The 20,505-nt window shown below is 43.0% G+C and overlaps 2 protein-coding genes across 4 annotated transcripts in view; both read left to right on the plus strand.

Annotated features, from left to right (window-relative positions):
* Positions 1 to 15,411, plus strand: part of elna (elastin a) — a 43,770-nt gene extending 28,359 nt beyond the window's left edge. Inside the window, exons 16-52 of one of the 3 annotated variants that reach the window (XM_019886026.1) lie at positions 88 to 138; positions 237 to 356; positions 472 to 507; positions 625 to 684; positions 733 to 807; positions 928 to 1,086; positions 1,207 to 1,365; positions 1,945 to 1,998; positions 2,149 to 2,310; positions 2,452 to 2,589; positions 2,987 to 3,067; positions 3,231 to 3,356; positions 3,504 to 3,539; positions 3,732 to 3,854; positions 4,013 to 4,147; positions 4,273 to 4,413; positions 4,489 to 4,623; positions 4,701 to 4,832; positions 4,958 to 5,092; positions 6,569 to 6,688; positions 6,805 to 6,918; positions 7,029 to 7,151; positions 7,234 to 7,383; positions 7,568 to 7,633; positions 7,750 to 7,872; positions 7,959 to 7,994; positions 8,436 to 8,486; positions 9,303 to 9,329; positions 9,608 to 9,661; positions 9,964 to 10,011; positions 10,305 to 10,385; positions 10,487 to 10,543; positions 11,379 to 11,447; positions 11,993 to 12,046; positions 12,721 to 12,756; positions 13,431 to 13,505; positions 14,071 to 15,411. In XM_019886026.1, the coding sequence (XP_019741585.1) occupies positions 88 to 138; positions 237 to 356; positions 472 to 507; positions 625 to 684; positions 733 to 807; positions 928 to 1,086; positions 1,207 to 1,365; positions 1,945 to 1,998; positions 2,149 to 2,310; positions 2,452 to 2,589; positions 2,987 to 3,067; positions 3,231 to 3,356; positions 3,504 to 3,539; positions 3,732 to 3,854; positions 4,013 to 4,147; positions 4,273 to 4,413; positions 4,489 to 4,623; positions 4,701 to 4,832; positions 4,958 to 5,092; positions 6,569 to 6,688; positions 6,805 to 6,918; positions 7,029 to 7,151; positions 7,234 to 7,383; positions 7,568 to 7,633; positions 7,750 to 7,872; positions 7,959 to 7,994; positions 8,436 to 8,486; positions 9,303 to 9,329; positions 9,608 to 9,661; positions 9,964 to 10,011; positions 10,305 to 10,385; positions 10,487 to 10,543; positions 11,379 to 11,447; positions 11,993 to 12,046; positions 12,721 to 12,756; positions 13,431 to 13,505; positions 14,071 to 14,123 (3,395 nt within the window). In that variant the 3' untranslated portion in view covers positions 14,124 to 15,411. Of the gene's footprint in view, positions 1 to 87; positions 139 to 236; positions 357 to 471; positions 508 to 624; positions 808 to 927; positions 1,087 to 1,206; positions 1,366 to 1,944; positions 1,999 to 2,148; positions 2,311 to 2,451; positions 2,590 to 2,986; positions 3,068 to 3,230; positions 3,357 to 3,503; positions 3,540 to 3,731; positions 3,855 to 4,012; positions 4,148 to 4,272; positions 4,414 to 4,488; positions 4,624 to 4,700; positions 4,833 to 4,957; positions 5,093 to 6,568; positions 6,689 to 6,804; positions 6,919 to 7,028; positions 7,152 to 7,233; positions 7,384 to 7,567; positions 7,634 to 7,749; positions 7,873 to 7,958; positions 7,995 to 8,435; positions 8,487 to 9,302; positions 9,330 to 9,607; positions 9,662 to 9,963; positions 10,012 to 10,304; positions 10,386 to 10,486; positions 10,544 to 11,378; positions 11,448 to 11,992; positions 12,047 to 12,720; positions 12,757 to 13,430; positions 13,506 to 14,070 lie in introns of all 3 variants that reach the window. The other 2 variants (XM_019886027.1, XM_019886028.1) reach the window with 2 other exon arrangements.
* A 1,110-nt stretch (positions 15,412 to 16,521) lies between these two features.
* The window catches only part of limk1a (LIM domain kinase 1a), a 54,474-nt gene continuing 50,490 nt past the window's right edge, over positions 16,522 to 20,505 (plus strand). The window contains exons 1-2 of the mRNA XM_019886030.1: positions 16,522 to 16,688; positions 18,273 to 18,372. Coding sequence (XP_019741589.1) covers positions 16,631 to 16,688; positions 18,273 to 18,372 — 158 coding nt within the window. The 5' untranslated portion in view covers positions 16,522 to 16,630. The remainder of the gene's footprint in view (positions 16,689 to 18,272; positions 18,373 to 20,505) is intronic.

Genomic DNA, 20,505 nt, shown 5'->3' on the forward strand with positions numbered 1-20,505 from the left:
TGTGTTGTGTGTTGGTTGTTGTGTGTGTGTGTGTGTGTGGGTGTGTGTGTGTGTGTGCGTGTGTGTGTGTGGTTGGGGGGGGTGCAGGAGTGGGCACCAGTGGCATCTCACCTGCGCAGGCTAAATCTGCCAAATATGGTAATCTGTACCATTTAACACCCAAGAAAGTGTTGTGAGCCACCTTTCACCAAAGTATTTACTGTTCTATATTCATATTTGTCTTTACTTTTCTGTAGGTTTGGGTGGAGCTGGTGGTTTTGGTGCTGTTGCTGGTGGCGCTGGTGGTTTTGGTCCCGGTGCAGGTGGTTTGGGTGTCGGTGGCACAGGTGGACTATATCCAGGGCAGAGTCCAGGAGGTAGCGAGTCTTGAACGCAATCACAACATTATTTTGAAATGATATTGGTCTCATCAGATGTGTATGTAGATGCCATGAAATCAATGTACACATTGAATTTGTCCCTATTACACAGCGGGCTATGGACCTGGGTCCAAAGCTGCTAAATATGGTAACTATTATTCCAGCTTCTATTGTTATTATGAAAGCATTTAAACAAACAACAGAGTGCCACTCTAAAAGGTGCTAATCTATATATTTTTCTAAAAAACTATATCCATCTGGTCAGGTGGTGTGCCAGGTGGAGTGCCAGGTGGTATACCAGCTGGTGTTCCTGGTGGTGTACCAGGTGGTATACCAGGAGGCGTACCAGGTGGTGTGCCAGGGGGTGTACCAGGTGGTGTACCAGGAGGTATACCAGGAGGTTTTCCAGGTGGTGGATATTTACCATCAGCCAAAGCAGCTAAATATGGTATGCGCAAAGCTGGCGGTTTTGGTACTGCTGGTGGCAAAAGTGGCCTCTACTCGTGGACATTATGATGTATCTTGACTTCTTTTAATGAACAGCCTCTGTCCTGATTGTCTGTGACAGGAGGTGTACCAGGAGGTGTACCAGGTGGTGTACCAGGAGGTGTACCAGGTGGTGTGCCAGGGGGTGTACCGGGTGGTGTACCAGGAGGTATACCAGGGGGTATACCAGGAGGTGTACCAGGTGGTGGATATTTACCATCAGCCAAAGCAGCTAAATATGGTATGCGCAAAGCTGGCGGTTTTGGTACTGCTGGTGGCAAAAGTGGCCTCTACTCGTGGACATTATGATGTATCTTGACTTCTTTTAATGAACAGCCTCTGTCCTGATTCTCTGTGACAGGAGGTGTACCAGGAGGTGTACCAGGTGGTGTACCAGGAGGTGTACCAGGTGGTGTGCCAGGGGGTGTACCGGGTGGTGTACCAGGAGGTATACCAGGGGGTATACCAGGAGGTGTACCAGGTGGTGGATATTTACCATCAGCCAAAGCAGCCAAATATGGTAGGCACAAAGCTGGCGGTTTTGGTAGTGCTGGTGGCAAAGGTGGCCTCTACTCATGGACACTATGATGTATCTTGACTTCTTTTAATGAACAACCTCTGTCCTGATTCTCTTTGACAGGTGGTGTACCAGGGGGTTTACCAGGTGGTGTACCAGGAGGTGTACCAGGGGGTCTACCAGGGGGTGTGCCAGGTGGTGTACCAGGCGGTGTGCCAGGTGGTGTACCAGGATTTGGTGGATATCAACCGGCAGCCAAAGCAGCTAAACATGGTATGAACATTGCTCTGCTTCTAACAATTTTGTCTATTTGGCATTGCTTGGTGGTGGGCCGATGGCACAGATGGACTATATCCAGAGCAGACCATGCATTTATACAATCAGTATGATCTACAAACCCATTAACTTGCAACGTACTCCAAAAAAGCTGAGACAGAGTGTATATATAAACAAAGTGTATATATATATATATATATATATATATAAACAAAACGTTGGGCTCCTTGACAGGTGGTGTACCAGGTGGTGTGCCAGGGGGCGTACCAGGGGGTTTGCCAGGGGGCGTACCAGGGGGCGTACCAGGGGGTGTACCAGGAGGTGGTGGATATCTCCCATCAGCAAAAGCAGCTAAATATGGTATGGGGACCATGCTGATGATTGTAATTCTGGACGTTTGTGTCACAGGTGGACTATATCCAGCACGCACAACATAATGAATCATATGAAAAGTCATGAAATTTTGTAGTCAAAAGCATCTTACTTGGGTCTCTTGGACATGTGTTCCAGGTGGTGTACCTGGTGGTGTACCTGGTGGTGTACCTGGTGGTGTACCTGGTGGCGCACTGGGCGGCGTACCAGGTGGTGTGCCAGGGGGCATACCAGGTAGTGTACCAGGTGGCATACCAGGAGGTGGTGGATATGTACCATCAGCCAAAGCAGCTAAATATGGTATGCTCCTCGCAGGTCTGAAGATTGATGGCATATGTGGCTTGTATTCAGGGCTTCTGCCATCACTGTATTGCGTAAAAGTCATGTACTTCAACGCACTTTTTGCTTTTTGTTTTTTCTCCTTGATGGGTGGCATACCAGGGGGTGTGCCAGGTGGAGTACCAGGAGGTGTGCCAGGTGGAATACCAGGAGGTGTACCAGGGGGTCTACCAATCGGTGTGCCTCGTGGTGTACCAGGATTTGGTGGATATCAACCAGCAGCCAAAGCAGCGAAATACGGTCTGTACACCGCTCTGCTTATAACAATTTTGTCTACTTGGCATTGCTGATGGTATTATGATAGCACTGCTGGACTATTTCTCGAACACACCATGCTTTTATATATCAATATTATTTCATCAAAGCAGCTAAATATGTTATGCAAACATCTCCGGTGGTTGCAGTTTGATTTGGTGTGGACACATCTAATTTCCTCACAATTGTATTTAGTTTTCATTGCTAGTGGTGTACAGGTCATACAGGTGAAATATATGCAGAGCAGGCCATGCATTCATCCAAGCAATCAAATTGCTGGTCATGATTCTCAATGTTGGTAGTTTTGGTATTTTGCCACAGGTGGACTGCAGCCAGGGCAGACACCATGATGTATCCATCATTATGTGTTTATTCATGATAGGTGGAGTACCAGGGGGTGTTCCAGGTGGCGTATCCGGGGGTGTGTCTGGGGTTGGTGGATATCAACCAGCAGCTAAATATGGTATGGGAGCCATTCTACTGGTCACAATTTGCAGTGTTGGTTGTATTCCTAGTTGGACTGTATCTACAGAATATATCATAATGTATCATGTCTAAAAAAAACAAAAACAACAACAAAATACACACACATTATACACGCTAATTTTCTTTGGTCTTATTTCTAGGGGGGGTACCAGCTGGAGTACCAGGAGGTGTACCAGGCGGAGTACCAGGCGGAGTACCAGGCGGAGTACCTGGTGGAGTACCGGGATTTGGTGGATATCAACCAGGAGCCAGTGCAGCAAAATATGGTATGGACAATACTGTAATGGATCCAATTAAAGTTTATGTTGCTGTTCTTGTTGGTCGCACATGTGGACTGTACCCGATGCATCACATAAGCAATCATTTCAGTCTTCATAGATTTAACACCGTATTTCTTGGGGTCTCCTTTTCAGGTCGTCTTCCTGGTGGCGTACCTGGTGGCGTTCCAGGTAATGCATATTTACCATCAGCAAAGCAGCTAAATATGGTGGGACGTTGTTGGTCTCTGTCAGTCCTTGCTGTCACGTCACAATTTCTGGCACAGGTTCACTGTTTCCAGGGTCGTTGTATCCATGTTTCATGTGTTAAATCATGTCAACCTGCAGACAATCAAAATCATTTTACTTGCGTCATCTTAACAGGTGGTGTACCAGGTGGTGTACCTGGTGGCGTACCTGGTGGCATACCTGGTGGCGTACCTGGTGGCGTACCTGGTGGTGTACCAGGTGGTGGATATTTACCATCAGCCAAAGCAGCAAAATATGGTATGGGTCTGTTCTATTGTCACAATTCTCACTTTAGTTGTGTTATTGGTGGTTGTGGTAGATGTCCAGGGCAAACACCATGAGATATCGTAAGATAAATTCAAATAAGTCAGGCTTTGTTTATTACCCAAAAAAATAAATAAATAAATACTCAACAGGAGGTGTACCAGGTGGTGTCCTGGGAGGAGTGCCAGGTGGTGTGCCAGGTGGGGCACCATTTGCCCTACCAGGAGGAGGTCAGAGATTTCCAGGCACTGGTCCATATTCACCAGCAGCAAAAGCAGCAAACTATGGTATGGGCAGTTCTCAGAAGTTGCACTTATCAGTCAATATTCTGTATAAACCTGCTAGAATGATTTGTGAAAGCAAAAATTCAATCAAAGTGTAAACATCATGTCTGTTTTTTTTTCTTAATTGGGAGTTACAGGGGGAGCAGGAACAGGGTTTGGAACAGGAGGACTGGGAGGAGCTGGAGTAGGAGGACTACCTGGTTTGGTATCAGGAGGAGTTGGAGGTGGACAATATGCTGCTGCTGCTGCTGCAAAAGCTGCTAAATATGGTACAAGAAATGAAGCAATTAATACATACCTGCTTGTACAATTGACATACCAGTTAACTGAACCTTGGTTTACAGGAGGAGCAAGGGCAGGTTTCGGAACAGGAGAACTTGGAGGAGCAGGAACAGGGGTAGGCAGAGTGCCTGGCTTTGTTCCAGGAGGAGTTGGAGGCGGACAATATGCTGCTGCTGCTGCAAAGGCTGCCAAATATGGTACAGCAAATAAAACATTGCACATTCAGAAGAATGTGTGTTATACTTATTTAATTTCCCATGATTATGAGTTGCAGCTGGAGCAGGAGCAGGGTTAGGAACGGGAGGACTAGGAGGAACAGGAGTAGGAGGAGTACCTGGATTGGCACCAGGAGGAGTTGGAGGTGGACAATACTCTGCTGCTGCAGCTGCAAAAGCTGCCAAATATGGTAAACTGAACATTTGTAAAGATCCAAAACACAGTTAAATTCCCGTTTCTCATTGTACTGTAGCTATTATTTCTCATTTTAAGTTTAGATTTTAGGAAACAACATGCTATGTTTGCTTTGATTAGGAGGAGCAGGAGCAGGGTTGGGGGCAGGAGGCCTGGGGAGACTCGGAGCAACATTAGGAGGAGTGCCTGGTTTGGTACCAGGAGGAGTTGGGGGTGGACCATACGCTGCTGCTGCTGCAAAAGCTGCTAAATACGGTCTCTACAAACACATACAGTGCCATGAAAAAGTATTTTTAAATCTGTTTTCAGATTTATTTATTTTTTCATCACTTGTAGTTTTTGATCATCAAAGCATTTTTTTATATCTTACTAAGACATCCCAAATAAATATAAAATGAAGTTTTTAAATGTAGAATTTATCTATTTTATGGGAAAATCCAAACTTTTGCTATGTGATTTTTAGAAAAATTAAATCATGGTTTACCTGTGATGAATCATAATTTTTAGTTCAATTTCACTGACCACCCCCTTGCGTGTTTACTGTCAGATTAGAAATCATCTGTCAGTACCTGTCAGACAAAATTAAATTAAAAAAATATGTTACAAGACCTCAAAAAGAAATGAATTATGCCACCATTCAAATTTAATTCAAGAAAAAATGAGAAACATAGTAATTGCAATCAGTATCAGTCTGGAAAAGGTTACAAAGTCATTTTCAAGGCTCGAAAATCTCCAGCGAACCACGGTCACAGCCATTGTCCATAAATGGAGAAAATTTGTGAGAACAGAGTGAAACCTTTCCAGGAGTGGCCGGCCAACTAAAATTAATTCAAGAGTGCAAAAATGACTCATCAAGAGGCCACAAGAGACTCCAAAACAACATCCAAAGAACTCTAGGCCTTGTTAGCCCCAGTTAACGTCAGTGTTCATGACTCAAATTTAACAGAGAAACTGGTCAAAAGGCAATTGATTGGCGAGTCTCATCTCATATTTTCCAAGAAAAATCTTTGATGTCCAAGACATTGGAGCAAATGTTCTGTGGATTGATGAGACAAAAATTTTCGAAGCTGTGTAACTTGTTTCATCTGGCATAAAAATAATCTCATTAAAAAAAAAAAAAAAAAAAAACACTTAATAGAAAGAACATAATGCCAGCATTGTGATAGTCTGGGGCTGCTTTGTGACTTGTGGACCTGGACCACCTGCTGTGAATAACAGAACAATAAATTCAGCTGTCCAACATATAATATGTCGAGCCATCAGTTCACACCCTCAACCTCATTTGGGTTATTCAGCAGGACAACAACTAGAAACAACAGAAAGAAAAAAATAAGTTTTACTGTAGCGTGGCCTCATCAACATCTGTGCTTAAATCCACTTGAACAGGCATTAATGTTCAAAAACCCTCCAATATGATTGAGTTAAAACTATACTGTGAAGAACGGCAACATATTTCTTCCACAATGATGCAAATAATTCTTCCTCTCATTTTATGTGTGGTAAGTATGCCCAAAAATATAAGAAGTTGCAAATACCTTTTTCATGGTACAGTTTATAATCTTGTTTGTGTTTACAATTTGTCAAAAATGGACAGTACTCACTTTCTGCAAAGATTATCAAATATGGTACAGTCAAAATAAGGAACATACCTATGCTATCAGGAATGCATGGAATTGTTCACCAAAGTTTGAACAATATTCTTAAATCAGTTATAAATGTTGTGTTTTAAAGGAGGAGCGGGTGCAGGTTTGGGTGCAGGAGGACTGGGAGGAACAGGTGGACAAGTACCTGGCTTCGTACCAGGAGTTGGGGGTGGACAGTATTCTCCTGCTGCAAACGCTGCCAAATATGGTACAGTAAATAAATGAAGTCGTATACATACCTTCAAATGTCTGTAGAAGTGTTAGTCTGGTTTTTAAGTTTAAACATTATGCATGAATCAATTTTAATCGTTTTGACTGGAGCAGGAGCAGGGATAGGACCCGGAGGACTGGGAGGTACAGGTGGACAAGTACCTGGTTTTGTTCCCGGAGGAGTTGGAGGTGGACAGTACGCAGCTGCTGCTAAAGCTGCCAAATATGGTAAAGTCAATATATGATGTACTACATGATACAAATCATCAGATGGACGTGGAAATGTTAATCTAGTTTTAAGATAAAATCCAATCCGTTCTATTTGTTGTGGTTTGCAGGAGGGGCAGGCGCTGGGTTAGGAACAGGTGGATTGGGAGGAACAGGTGGGCAAGTACCTGGTTTTGTTCCCGGAGGAGTTGGAGGTGGTCAATACTCTGCTGCTGCAAAAGCTGCCAAATACGGTAAGGGAATAAAACACGGCTTCAGAGAAATCTACACTTTATAGACAATCTGAAATCCATTTCCTTTAATTGTGAATTACAGGGGGAGCCGGAGGAGGGTTCGGAACAGGAGGCCTGGGGGGGGCAGGAGGAGGGTTGGGAACAGGAGTAGGAGGAGTACCTGGTTTGGTACCAGGAGGAGTTGGAGGTGGACAATACAATGCTGCTGCTGCTGCAAAAGCTGCTAAATATGGTACAGGAGATAAAACACAAATTTCATGAAGACATCTAGATACATCATGCACTAAGATGTATCTCATTATACAGAGATTTCAAGTTATTTAGCGACATTTCTCTCCCTTACCTAGTCCCAATAGACTGATTTTCTTGAATGAGATATAATTCGGTCGGATTATTTGCATTGGGGGTTTCAACAGGAGGTGGAGCAGGAGTTGGAGCAGCAGCGGGAGGAGGAGGAGGAATAGGACCAGGAGCAGTTGGAGGTGATCAGTACTCTGGTGCTGCTAAAGATGCAAAATATGCTACATTTGATTCAAGAAGAAAAATCAACATTAAAATTTACATTGCGGTTATCGTTTTATTTTGTGACCTCTCCTAGGCGCCGTTTCCGGAGTAGGTCTTGCCTTGCCGGGAGCGACACCACACACTGGGGTCAGCGGCCTCCCTGATGGTTCTGCTCTTGTACCAGGTGGCCCGGGCGATACCATTGCTGGAAAGCCACGTAAGGCGCAGAGGACAGACACTTATTATCTCACATGAGCTTCTTTGTACATGTTTTCACTCATCTTTTTGTTATTGTTTCTACAGCAAAGGATGCAGGTCCTTCTGGAACTCCTGTTCCAGGTACTGTGAAATTACATTTCCTTCTCATAGACGTATACAGCGATAGCTTGACATATGAGTGTCCCAATTTACAAGTTTCTACAATCAGCCCTGCTAAAAATATATATATAAAATTTTAAAAAATAATAAAAATAGACCAGCATAGGTGCTCACCAGCATATGCTGGGTTTTGTTATGATTTCATGCTGGTCTCGCTGGTGTCTACAGCTACCCGCAGGGCAACAGCAGCCGTACAATTTTGCGACAGTACAGTATTTTATTTATATACTGTACATTCAACACAGTCATCTACTTTAAATCATGTTTTCACACATGCAAAGCACAGCCACCTTGTATCGCTTGCTCTCACAGCTATTTACCACCTTTAGGTTAAAGCCTCCCTGCAGCATTAGCTTTCTAACTTTTCTGGTCAAACCACCTGTGCTCCCTTTCTTTTGGCAGGCCCCACCTCTATTGCCACAAATGGCAAGGCCACAGAGCTCCCACTGCCCAGTAAGACCATCCTTATGCTTGCAATCTTGACTGATTCATCTGTTCATCATCTGCATTGTGCTTGGGCAGGGGTGCTAGTGGAAGGGCTAGAAAGATGGTGTTCCTGCAGAGTTGTAGTAGACCAGGCAGTTACTCGAGCTCAATAATTACTGACAGTCACACCCATTCAGATGCTGAAGTGACATGCAATAAGTGGCTGACACTGTTGGAACACCTGTGCAGGGAAATTAACCAGAGGGTATCAGGGATGGAGGTGATCCAGTGGTTAGCGCGTCAACCTCACAGTGCAGATGTACCGGGTTTGATTCCAGCTCTGGCCTCCCTGTGTGGAGTTTGCATGCCTATGTGGGTTTTCTCCGGGTACTCCGGTTTCCTCCCACATTCCAAAAACATGTATGGCAGGCTGATTGAATGCTCTAAATTGTCCCTAGATGTGAGTGTGTGCACGGATGGTTGTTCCTCTCCGTGTGCCCTGCGATTGGCTGGCAATCGGTTCAGGTGTCCCCCCGCCTACTGCCCGAAGACAGCTGGGATAGGCTCCAGCATGCCCTGCAACCCTTGTAAAGCGAATCAGAAAATGGATGGATGGATGGTATCAGTGATGATCAGAAAGGAAAAGGTCTACGATCGCAAAAATTACAAACTGAAACATAATATCCATCCAACATCCGGTTGACTTTGTTGTTGTGCTGGTCTATTTTAGTAACACTGTATGTTTTGGGTTGTTGTTTTGGGGGTTTTTTTTGTCTGTAAATGCACCTTAATTGTGGTCATATTTAATGCTTGAGTTTAACTCAATTTTTGTCTGTATTTCAGCTGGTACAAAAGGTCAAAGTCCAACCGGTAAGTCTGAAAAGGCTCTCGTTTTTATTATTATCTTTTTTCCCCAATAGGATATAACATAATGCAATGCAGCACAATAAAATACACCACAACAAAACACAACACAATTCCAGTCTGTTCTGTCCTTTTTCGAGTCATGACGTACGGCCCTGTACGTGCATGTTTAGGAGATGCAATACATAATTTCGCCACATGGTAGAGACATAGACCAAAGAAAGCAGCTCTGTCTTCCGTCCGAGTCTAAGTTGACTTAGTTGATCTGATCCTACTGTTGGCAGGTGTTGGTGATGGTGTTGGCACAGCGAGCAAGGCACCAAAACCAATTCCACAAGGTACAAAAGATCCATATATCGATTTTTACATCATGTCTACAAATACATTACATATCAATGTATTCTTTTACATATATCATAACCATGTTTGACAAATATAAACAAGATGCACATATTAAACTCGGAAATGTTGAGCATCTTAATAAAATCAGTACACTTAATTTCTGATGACTGCATTTCATGAAAAAAAAAACTTGAACACAATAATAAATCAGACACACAGACTACAGTAAAATGCTAATTGTAAAATATCTACAGATTAAAGTGACTTGAACACTTCTTACTGGTCTTCTGCTCCACAGGCACTGGAACAGATATTGGTCCAGGCGGAGTAGGTTACCCTTACGGAGGCAAGTTATCCATTTTGTACCTGACTTAAAATGGATCTCATTCATGTTTTAGGATACAGTGACCGACATCCATAACACTCCATTGCCTTCTCGTCACTCCTTACATTCATGTGCAATAGGACGTGTGTATGCTCAGAGCAGGTTCCTGCCATCGAAATAGACACTTTGCATCTCGCTATATCGTTTTGCTGCAGCAGTTCTTATCTACAGTCGACTGTTTGGTGTGACGTAACTAACCATTTTTGTAACACAGTACGTCATGAATACCTATTCTATTATTTTCTATTCTGTAGCTCCTTATGGGGTTGGAACTGGTATTGGAACCGGAACAGGGGCTGCAGTGCTGCCTGGTGCAAAGCCCTTGAAACCTCCCGGTGTGTATAAAATAAATGCAAAACTTATTTTGTATTTTTACAGCATTGTAGAAGGATGTATCTCTATTTCCTGCTTACTTGTCTCCCTTTTCCTCTCATAGTCGTGGGGGGAGCAGGAACTGGAGCAGGAATCCCACTGGGAGCAGGAGGCTATCAAGGTTAGACATCACTTTTACTGTAAACACACACACACACACACACACACACACACACACACACACACACACACACACAGCTTGTACCGTCATTTAAGTTGGGAAGACTTTCAAATATAAAATTTGACATTTATGGACATAATTCTAGTTAGCACAACAAAGCAAGCAAGTCGTTTGTGCCCAAACTATTTGCTAGGTTATTTTCACTTCTATCTTTAAGTTGGGGACAATACAAGGACAGTTAGTTCTGGAAACATCTTTGTTGTGAAATGCGGGAAAACCAATTTTCAAAACAACAAAATTTGCCCAACTTAAAATGTTATGAAAGTTTGTTGCCTTGAAATGTTGAGTTCACCCATTTTTTTTTTTACAGTGTACATTTGTGTTCTAAAACATGAGTTGTTCTGAAGTTCAGCATCAAATCTGATTATATTGTTGCGTGCTTGAGAAACACATAGGCTCAAATGAATTGCACTGATTTGAAAATCTGAACAGGAAAAACTGCCTTCATTGTTCATATGCAACAGACTCAGACATATTAAGTACTTGCCCTGGGATGTCGTTTACCCTGACAGAAAATAATGCCCATTTCAATGTAGGTATGGACCGGGTACGTATGTATGAACATGTGCAAATAAACCTAAAAACAAACAACGTTCTGCCCAGTGACTGAAACGACAGTTGGTCAGGAAGAAGCCATCACTTTGGCATTTCCTGCACAGGGAACTGATAAGTCTTTTTAATGGGTGTGAAGCCATTAGGACGAGGAGTGTACAGTAATTGGCATTGCAGACGTTTGATACGCTTTCTTTTCTGAAGCAAGTTTCCTTTTGAGCAGGTGGTTTGCTGTATCCTTCTGCAGTCGGACTGGGTGGTGCCGGTGGAGGAGCGAAAGCCCCCAAACCAGGTAGCTTTTATACTTGCGTCTTATACCCAAAAGTTTGTTTCTGATTGAAAGGCAGCAAGCACAGGTGTTACATAAGACACTTTTGTATTTCATACTCTTATTGACGTTTTTATTCATTTTTAAATGGGGCAGCTCACAGTTGTGAGATTCAGGGTTTAAATCTCCCCTTGGTGGGCTTGCTCCTTTTGCAACGTCAAAAAAAAGAGAAAAAAAGGGCCGTTGATGCTCACTGAAATGAGCTCACAATGATTCCAGTAATTTACAGTTTTGACAAAGAGCATGGCATCATTTCCCATGGGTCTGTGATGACTGTTGCACCGTGCAAGCTGCACAACATCAAAGTGTGACTCTTTGAAGATATCACCAGGCCCAGGAGACTCCTGACGTAATTTAGACACATAGACCAGAACAAATTCGACTGCGGTTTTTGAGTGAGTTCAGTTGAGGTAACGAGACGATCAATGGATCACAAAAATGTTATTTATGTTCAACAATCCTCTCCCCACAAGGGATTATTCACTCGAACTGTTTTATAATATGAACAGGTTACGGAAATCTTGGCGGCGGCGGTGGTGGTGGTGGATATCAGCCCCAGTCAGGTGAGGACCACCTCAATTTATGGAATGTTGATCCTCCTCCCAATATGACACAGATGTTGTCAACTAGCTGTATGTCACCTGTGCACGTTTACTGTACTGTATGTAGCATGGTGGGATTACAATCCCATCATATGCACGTGCTGAGATACAAATTATCCACTGGGCAGCACAAGCACAAAAAGATCAAGGCCAGAAGTTACTCTGCCATGTGTTTGTTTGTTGGGTAGCTCGTTGATTCGTTAGGGCTGAGTAACAGCCAATTTTGGTGCATATCCAGATAATGGTGCGGTGTCATTTATGTTCCCAATTTTCACTGTTACTGTCTGCATGCATTGGGGTCAACCCGCCGGTTCCGACACATGGAGCTGCAGCGGGAAAATATGCTCTCCTTTTGTAATGCTGTTTCGCACCACCAAATAGGAAGGAAAGTCTACATTATCACTAGCTAGTGTTGGATGAAACACATCATGGATCCTCGTCAAAATGTCAAAGTATATGCGGTATAAGAAGAAAGACCCTTAAATGGTGAATGGGCTCTTTCTTCTTCCCTATCTAAAGGGCCATTCGTATTTGTTGAATCCTGCTCATTACCGAACAAGCAGAAATCAAACCCTAACCTCCTTTATCATGAGGCTAATTTACCATCCATTTTTTTCCTCCCTGCCCGTACACAGGTGGATACGTGCCAGCACCATTGACTCCTCAACAAGGTACCTGACAGCCATTTATGATGATGATAATTATATTATAGCGATATCTTGTCAGCACCTCAGTTATTTTTCCAATTTCCTGTCTGTGTTAAATACCAGATTATCTGAATGAAATAGGAAGTCCATGCAGTGCGTGTGCGTGTGCGTGTGCGTGTGCGTGTGCGTGTGTGTGTGTGTGTGTGTGTGTGTGTGTGTGTGTGTGTGTGTGTGTGTGCGTGTGCGTGTGTGTGCGCGCATGCGCACGCAGGTGGCTTGACACAACCAGTGTGTGAATTTATGATAATCCGCATTTTCCTGAACATTGGAGATTATTGCTGGTGGGATTAGTTGAGGGAGAGCACGTCTGCTTTCTTCGTTTGCTGGATTGATGTTTGACACCGTTGGGGGTATTCGCAACCAACCATAACTTCACTGGTCGGTTGGTGGTGCCAAGGCCTATAATATCATTCTGTATTTTGATTGCTCTCATAAAAATACCTGCCAACTGTTCATCTTGACTGGTGTTCTTTAGCCAGTCATTAGCATGGGGATTTTTCTGTCAGTCTTGCCATCATCAACTTGGCTTACAAAAAAAATCATGATCCAAACTGTTCCCAAGCAACCTAGTGGTGCTGTCAAATCAATTGCATTTCCACGGTTTATTGTTCCTTATTCCAGTATGTTTCTTTTTGCAGCTAAAGCAGCCAAGTACATTGGGAATCCATTGCAAGGCTTTCTGGGTGGTGCAGGAGCAGGAGGAGCCTACAGAGGTAACAGACCTGCATTTCACAAATAACGTCTTGAGTATACATGTGGATATTACATGTGGCATGGCGACCGTGTGGTTAGCACATCCGGCTCTCGGTTCGTCGGAAGTTCAACGTGGCCGTTGTATTTTCTCTCCCTGCCTGTGTGGGGTTTTCCCTGGATAATCAATACACATTCCAAAAACATGAATTTAGGTTAATTGAAGATTCCAAATTATCAAAAGGTGTGAATGTGGGTCTGAATGGTCGTTTATCAATCAGTTGACAGTTTTTCTGAGTTTGGTCATGTGACGTTCGCAATGTGAGTCCGAGGGTACTTTGATGTCAATTTCAGTGGCCAGCAGAGGGCAATAGAATGTCAAAATGGCAGCCCCTTGAGATGGATTACAATGGGTGGATCAATCAGAATCATTCTTATTCCACCAACGCATCTTAATCATGGAAAAAAAAAGTTTATTTGTTTAAAATCTGAAAAGGTGAATAACTCCATATCCTATACTGCGACAAAAATGATGTTGTGTCGGTAATGCTAACATGTCGCTAATTGCGCGCTGATTGTTTCCGACAGGCGGAGCAGCAGCCGCACCGTGTCAGGGCAAATACTGTGGCAGGAGGAAGTAAATCCGTTCCTGAGGTGTGACGTGGCCTGAAGAAAAACATGGTGCTACTGCATGAACTAGAATGTACATTTTAAAACACAAATGTTTTTAATGACTTGACTTCAATGTCTGCTCTTATGCAAACCCACCGACCAAGAGTTGTGTACTTTTTTTTTTCCTCATGTGACATGTATTGCGGACAGTGCCTTCAGTCGTAAATGTGTGAACGTCAGTGCGCTCTTAGACCCCCCCCCCCCTCCCCTTTATGTAGCCGTCTACTTCAAATACTGTATAATGTGCGTCAGCCCGTGCTCATACCGATACAGACTTGTAGAACCGTGTGTGGTTCATGTGGCTCGGACATCTGGGGACAGAGCGTAAGACTGCTTGAAAAGGTTGCCTGCCAATGTGACCTGTGCAGGATGTTCCAGCGCACCCTTTTCAATCTTGAACCAATCAAGCTGAAATGTTGCAGCACACCACCTCTGTAACTCATGAGAAGGCGGCTTTTGGTGGCCAAATCGCAACATCGTCTCCGGGCCCTCCTTCCTCACTGCTATTTTTAGCCCCATTGGTTATAAAGTAGTGGGAAATGGGACTCCAGCCAGCCCATCTGTTCTCATTTGCCCTTTTTTTTCCTGATTTTATTTGCCCGAGCATTTTTAATTTCGACAAATGCTTTATTGAGATCAGTCTCTAAAATGGAGTTGCCTTAAACTTTTATTCTTCCAGTGTATTTCTGGAAAGTTTGCATTTTTGCGCGTGATGCTTTTTCCTCAAGTGTCATTTCAGGAGTTATTTACAGTTATGTAATAATGTGCATTCAAGCTTATAACTCATATCCTATTATTACAATTGTGTGAACATGCAGTCAGACCAAGCCTTGATTCATGAATCGTAGTACAGAATAACACTTTTGTTTAATGGGTGCATCCGTGCCCCATTGTTCATTTACTTGAGCTGCTTTAGAGGAAAAAAAAAAAAAGAGGAAAAAGCTTAAATGATCAAAGGTTCATGGGTGCTGTTGCTGTTCTTTCTGTAATTGTGTACTGTATTTTGTACTAATATGAAAGTTGCTGGCATTGGTTCATCCACTCGGAGCACTTTGAGCCTCACTGGGGCAGATGTGCCGTGGGATACACTACATCTTTATTTAAAACTATTTCCAAAAGGAGGAACATTGTGGTTTTGCACTTTTTAAAAAAAAAAGAATGTTTCCACACACACGTGCACAGACTCACATGAGTTAATATATCCTGCCGTTGTATTAGCATCATCAAATAACAAAAATAAAATGTGTTTAAAAACTACAAAAACATGTCCTGTTTCAATTACTGATGTTGCATAAAATACATGAACCATTAGTTGGCAACTTTTTGGGGAGTCAAAAAAATTACGATGTCCCTTTGCCTCATCTGGGTAACTACTACTTTTTGCGGCATATGGAAAAAAATGAAGCACTGAGTCATGATGCACACGTTACATACGCAAGTGCAAGTAAATATCATGAAAGCATTTTCAGTCATGGAGGAAGCACTTCATGCATTGCACTAAAACCCAGAGGCCATAAATGTCATCCTTTGGCATAGCTTTCATGTTCAGAAACAAGGAGGAGAAAGTAAAAAAAAAATTAATAATGGGACCACTTGTTCTCTATATAGTCTTGACAAATAATATATGAATACAATTATTGGTTAGTCATACAAATACTCTGTTATACAAACTATACAATAATAGCATCCTGTTTGAAAGCTCACCATCATCCCTTATACATATACAGTACATACAGTGTATGAAGAAACAAACATTTCAGCAAGACAGCCTTCAGTAAGACCAATTCAGTATAATGTCGAGCATCTCAGTATTTTATGAGAGCTATTTATTGTGTTATGTAGGAGAGGAGAGAGGATTTCAGTATGTTATATGATGAACACTTTAGAGGACATTTCATCATAATGTGTGCCAGCATGCCAGTCCATTTCTGGTGACTACTTCAGCTTGATGTGTGAGATGATTTTAGGATTTTAGTCAGAAGTGTGAGGATTTTAATTGCATGTGTGGGAGCGTATCAGTTTCCCCTCCATTTTCTTGAGCGTTGTGCTGGCGTTTCAGTTGTGCAATCGTGAAAAGAAGACATCTTGACATAATCTATTTTAACATTGCCTCATAAATTGTAGGAATGCGTATGTTTAACCACTGTTTCGATTGACCAGTTGGTACGAAGTTTAAATATTAAACCCACAATATGTTCCCAGTAGTCGGATCCCGACTTTCCACCCACCAGTGCCTCCCTGTAAGAAGGAAGGGGAGGGCCCAATCACGTTCGACCAATCGGCGTCGTCCTGTGGTCGGCCGAGCAACCTCATTGGTTTGCTGCCCTCTTGAATGAAGCCCCGCAGAGGCTCAGACCCGAAGCGGGCAGCAGGAAGAAAAAAAAACGAGCCCACCGCTGCCAACACACAGCCGGCCCGAGGTGGTTGGGCATCGGTTATTCGTCGAACAGTCTCCTGGCTCTCTGTCGGAGAGTGAATGCGGTTGATGCTGTTCTGCTGCACCTGGAAGGACGAACGCATGGGAGAGGAGGAAGGTAAGGAAATAAAGTCAAAGGGGGGTTTAGAATGTTTACCCTAGTGCACCGGCCGGGCGGGATTCGCTCTAACGTTGAGATGCTGGTGGGCAAAAGATTTCTCCTCTGTAGTTTGTTTTTCTTCTGATTTGTGTTGTATTTACAAAGAGTGTCAGGCTGCACGTCCAGATGGTTGTCTAAATGAGGCCATGCTGCCTTCTTCGTCATGCTTGCGTGCAAGTGTTCAGCTCCAGGTCATGCACACTCATCTTCTAGAGTACATTTGACAAGCATATTCTTCTTGTCACTGTGCTGACTACATGACTTGCTTCCAAAAGTGCTGCTATTTCTTATATACGTTTTTCACACTTAAATATTTCACAACTCAAATGTTAACATCTTACGAAGACAACTCAAGTAAAAATGCAATGCATTTTTCGAATTGAACATTTTATTTAGTAAGTGTACAAAAAGAAGAAAAAAAGTCCAAATCTATCTGGCCCTATTTGAAAAAGTGCCCCTGAATCTATGACCTTTTTGTGCCACCTTTGGTAGCAGTAACTGAAGCATTTGCGATATAACTGCTGATGAGTCTTTTGCATCCACGTAGAGGAATTTTGCTCCACACTTCTTCGCAGAATTGTTCGAACTAAGCCATATTGGAGGGATTTCGAGCATTTACTGCTTGTCATACCATAGCCCCTCGATTGGGTTTAAGTCTGAACTTTGATTTAGACACTCGAAAAACGTTTCGTGGATGTGATGACTCAGGTAATGTTTCAGTGCGCTATTTTCTGTTGTGTCTTTGTTTGTCTTTCAGCTGAGCTATTAGAGTGGTTGTTGCAGACACCAGAGTTTGCAAGAATGAGCAAGTGAGGTGCTCTATAATAAAGAGACAAGGTGATAAATATGAATACATGAATAGCTGAAGTGGAAGGAGAGACATTAGTGGCCATCTTCGGCACTGTAGGGTCCAGCAGTAATTACTCTGTTGTTTGTTTCTGTACTAGTGATACTACATTTTTAAAAGTTTACACTCAGTAATAATTACTATATTGTTTTATTAGCACTCTGTAGTCATTACTGTGTTGTTACAAGTGCCCGGTGCTCCTGTTGAATTCATTCCAAGTGTGTTGTTATGCCATGTAAAGCTTAAGACTCTTATGGCCCGCCTATCCATTACCAAGCATATTGACTGATAGAGATACAGTACGCTAACATCTCTTACTCAGCCTCTCAATGCATTTATGTCTTCATGGCCTCAGATGTAAAAGGGTGCGTGATGTGCGTTGAGAAAGATTCACTTTAAAAGCTGGCCCAAGTGAGCTGTGATGCCTTGCTATCTGTCACTCCTACTCCTGCCTCTTCCTCCTGAAGGTTTTCTTCATGAATAAGCGTTCCTAACGCAGCTAATGTGGTTCTTTGGGGTCAATAGTCAACTACTTTTTGAAATGACAGAATGCTAATGCTCTCCGTTGATTGACAAAATTAGAAAGATATGAATCCGAACGCTGTTTATCTTTGCAGTTGTTGTTTGCAATGTAGTCGTGTCTGACCGCACGGCGTCGGACTTACTCCGCTTCTACTGTTTCAATCTGGTTGCAGCTGGAGGAAGTTTGCCCGTGTGTGCAGGGTGCAAACAAAGGATCTACGATGAGCAGTATCTTCAGGCTCTCAACACTGACTGGCACACCGTCTGCTTCAGGTACACTGCATGGACCGTATTCAGCTGTGCAGTCCATTCGGCTACACTGCTTTGGTGTGTACTCAATATTGATATTGTAAGTGCACTTTAGCAGTGATTCTCAAAGTCTCGCTAATGGTACGTGGATTCTCCAATGCACAGGTGTCCAAGCCTGGTCCTCGAGGGCCGATTTCCTGCATGCTTTCCGTAGTTCCAAACTGAAACACACCCGATTCAAATGATCAGCTGATCAGCAAGCTCCGCAGGGGCCGGATAACGATGCTGATGATTTGAATCAGGTTTGTTGCAGTAGACAGACATGGGAAACATGCAGCATAGCGGCCCTCGAGGATCGCAGTTTGACACCTGGGCTCAAGTGGTACCTGAAAGAATCATTGTCCCCAATACAGTTCAGTTGTGTTTAACTTTTAACTTTCATACATTGGTATTTCATCTTTAAAGAAGTGTTTGTTTTGAAACCATGTTTATAGTTCAATATTAAATGTAAGTGCCGTTGTTTTTCATCTATTTAAGCGGCATTCGAACTACGCATTATGTTATAATGGTTTACAATAATACTACATAGGAATACAACCTATGTCTTGTTTTGAGGAACACGAAGGCCTTCTATGTTCCCACATTTGATTGTTAGTCATGATTGTGGTACATGGGGAGCTACTGTAAATGGAATTTTTCTAAAAAGTTTGAGAACCACTGCACGATCACTATCCCATTTCAGTTTCTTGGATTTTCTTGCATACATGTGTTGAACTTGAAAGATTTATTATTTTGAAAAGACAAATAGGATTATGCATTTCCCCAAAGCACTTTAGGATGTCTCTGCCACTCACATAGTGAGCTAATGGCCAGTCCGGCAAGGTGCCCAAGTGTGCTCACAAGGAGCCATTTTGAGACTCGGATCGTGGCGGATGCTGTCGGGAACTTGTACAGTACGTGCTGAGCACATGGAGCACATGTGCACGGGTGGGTGGTGTTAAGTGCATGTGTGACTTTGTGTGTAAAAAGCTATTCACGCTTTCTGAACCGTGGAATATGCACATAGAAATACACATGATTCCATTCTTTAAGGCCGGAGTAGAGAAATGCATAAATCATTCAGGTGATACCCTGATTTATGAGTTTAATTCATCCTGTAGCTAAACTCCTAAGTCAATTTACTTGTATATCAAATCAGTATTCCCCATTAAAATGAATAGAAATGTCATTATGCCATTCCGGCTTCCAACAACTACCACACTACACTTTGTGACGTGTTTTTAATTTAGAGAATATAGGCTGCGTTGCAAAAGAATATAATAAACAACAACAAAGCCCTTCACTTGAAAACTTGTAAGGGGCTCTTGCACGTCAAGGTTGTAGTTTATATTGCTTTCCCAGCTTCTGTTCAGCTTTGGCCTCCCACGCTACTTTCCCTTCTCCTTTCACACTGAGTTCAACTGAGACGCTCAGCAAATTGACTCTCGCTTTGTGGAAAACTCAGCACTCAGTACGTCACTAGTGATTTCCATCGGCGTGGTGGTCTGAATGGGAAATACGAGGAGGATATCTGGACACGTGGCAGCAAATCTTTTGTGCCTGCGCGGCGTGTGTATGTTTGTGTGTGTGTGTGTGTGTGTGTGTGTGTGTGTGTGTGTGTGTGTGTGTGTGTGTGTGTGTGTGTGTGTGTGTGTGTGTGTGTGTGTGTGTGTGTGTGTGTGTGTGTGTGTGTGTGTGTGTGTGTGTGTGTGTGTGTGTGTGTGTGTGTGTGTGTGTGTGTGTGTGTGTGTGTGTGTGTGTGTGTGTGTGTGTGTGTGTGTGTGTGTGTGTGTGTGTGTGTGTGTGTGTGTGTGTGTGTGTGTGTGTGTGTGTGTGTTCACAATGATACAATGATGCTCATTAATGGTGCTCTGCACCGCTTTGTGTCCCTTTAAAGCAGGCGTGTGTCACCTATTCAGCCCTGAGTGTTGTCAGCTCCTTCACAATCATTTGCGGTGTCTTGTATCACTCATGAGCATCCTTCCACTCTGCTCTAATAAATATCAACAAATGGAATGAATTAATTCGGTAAAAGCGAGAAGTGCGCTCATCATGGGCAAGAATGTCATTAATTTGGTGTTTTTAAGGATTTATGTATAATCTTACACTGTCATTTTT

This window comes from Hippocampus comes, unplaced genomic scaffold (assembly GCF_001891065.2).
Source record: "Hippocampus comes isolate QL1 unplaced genomic scaffold, H_comes_QL1_v1.1 scaffold29, whole genome shotgun sequence".
Lineage (NCBI taxonomy): Eukaryota > Metazoa > Chordata > Actinopteri > Syngnathiformes > Syngnathidae > Hippocampus > Hippocampus comes.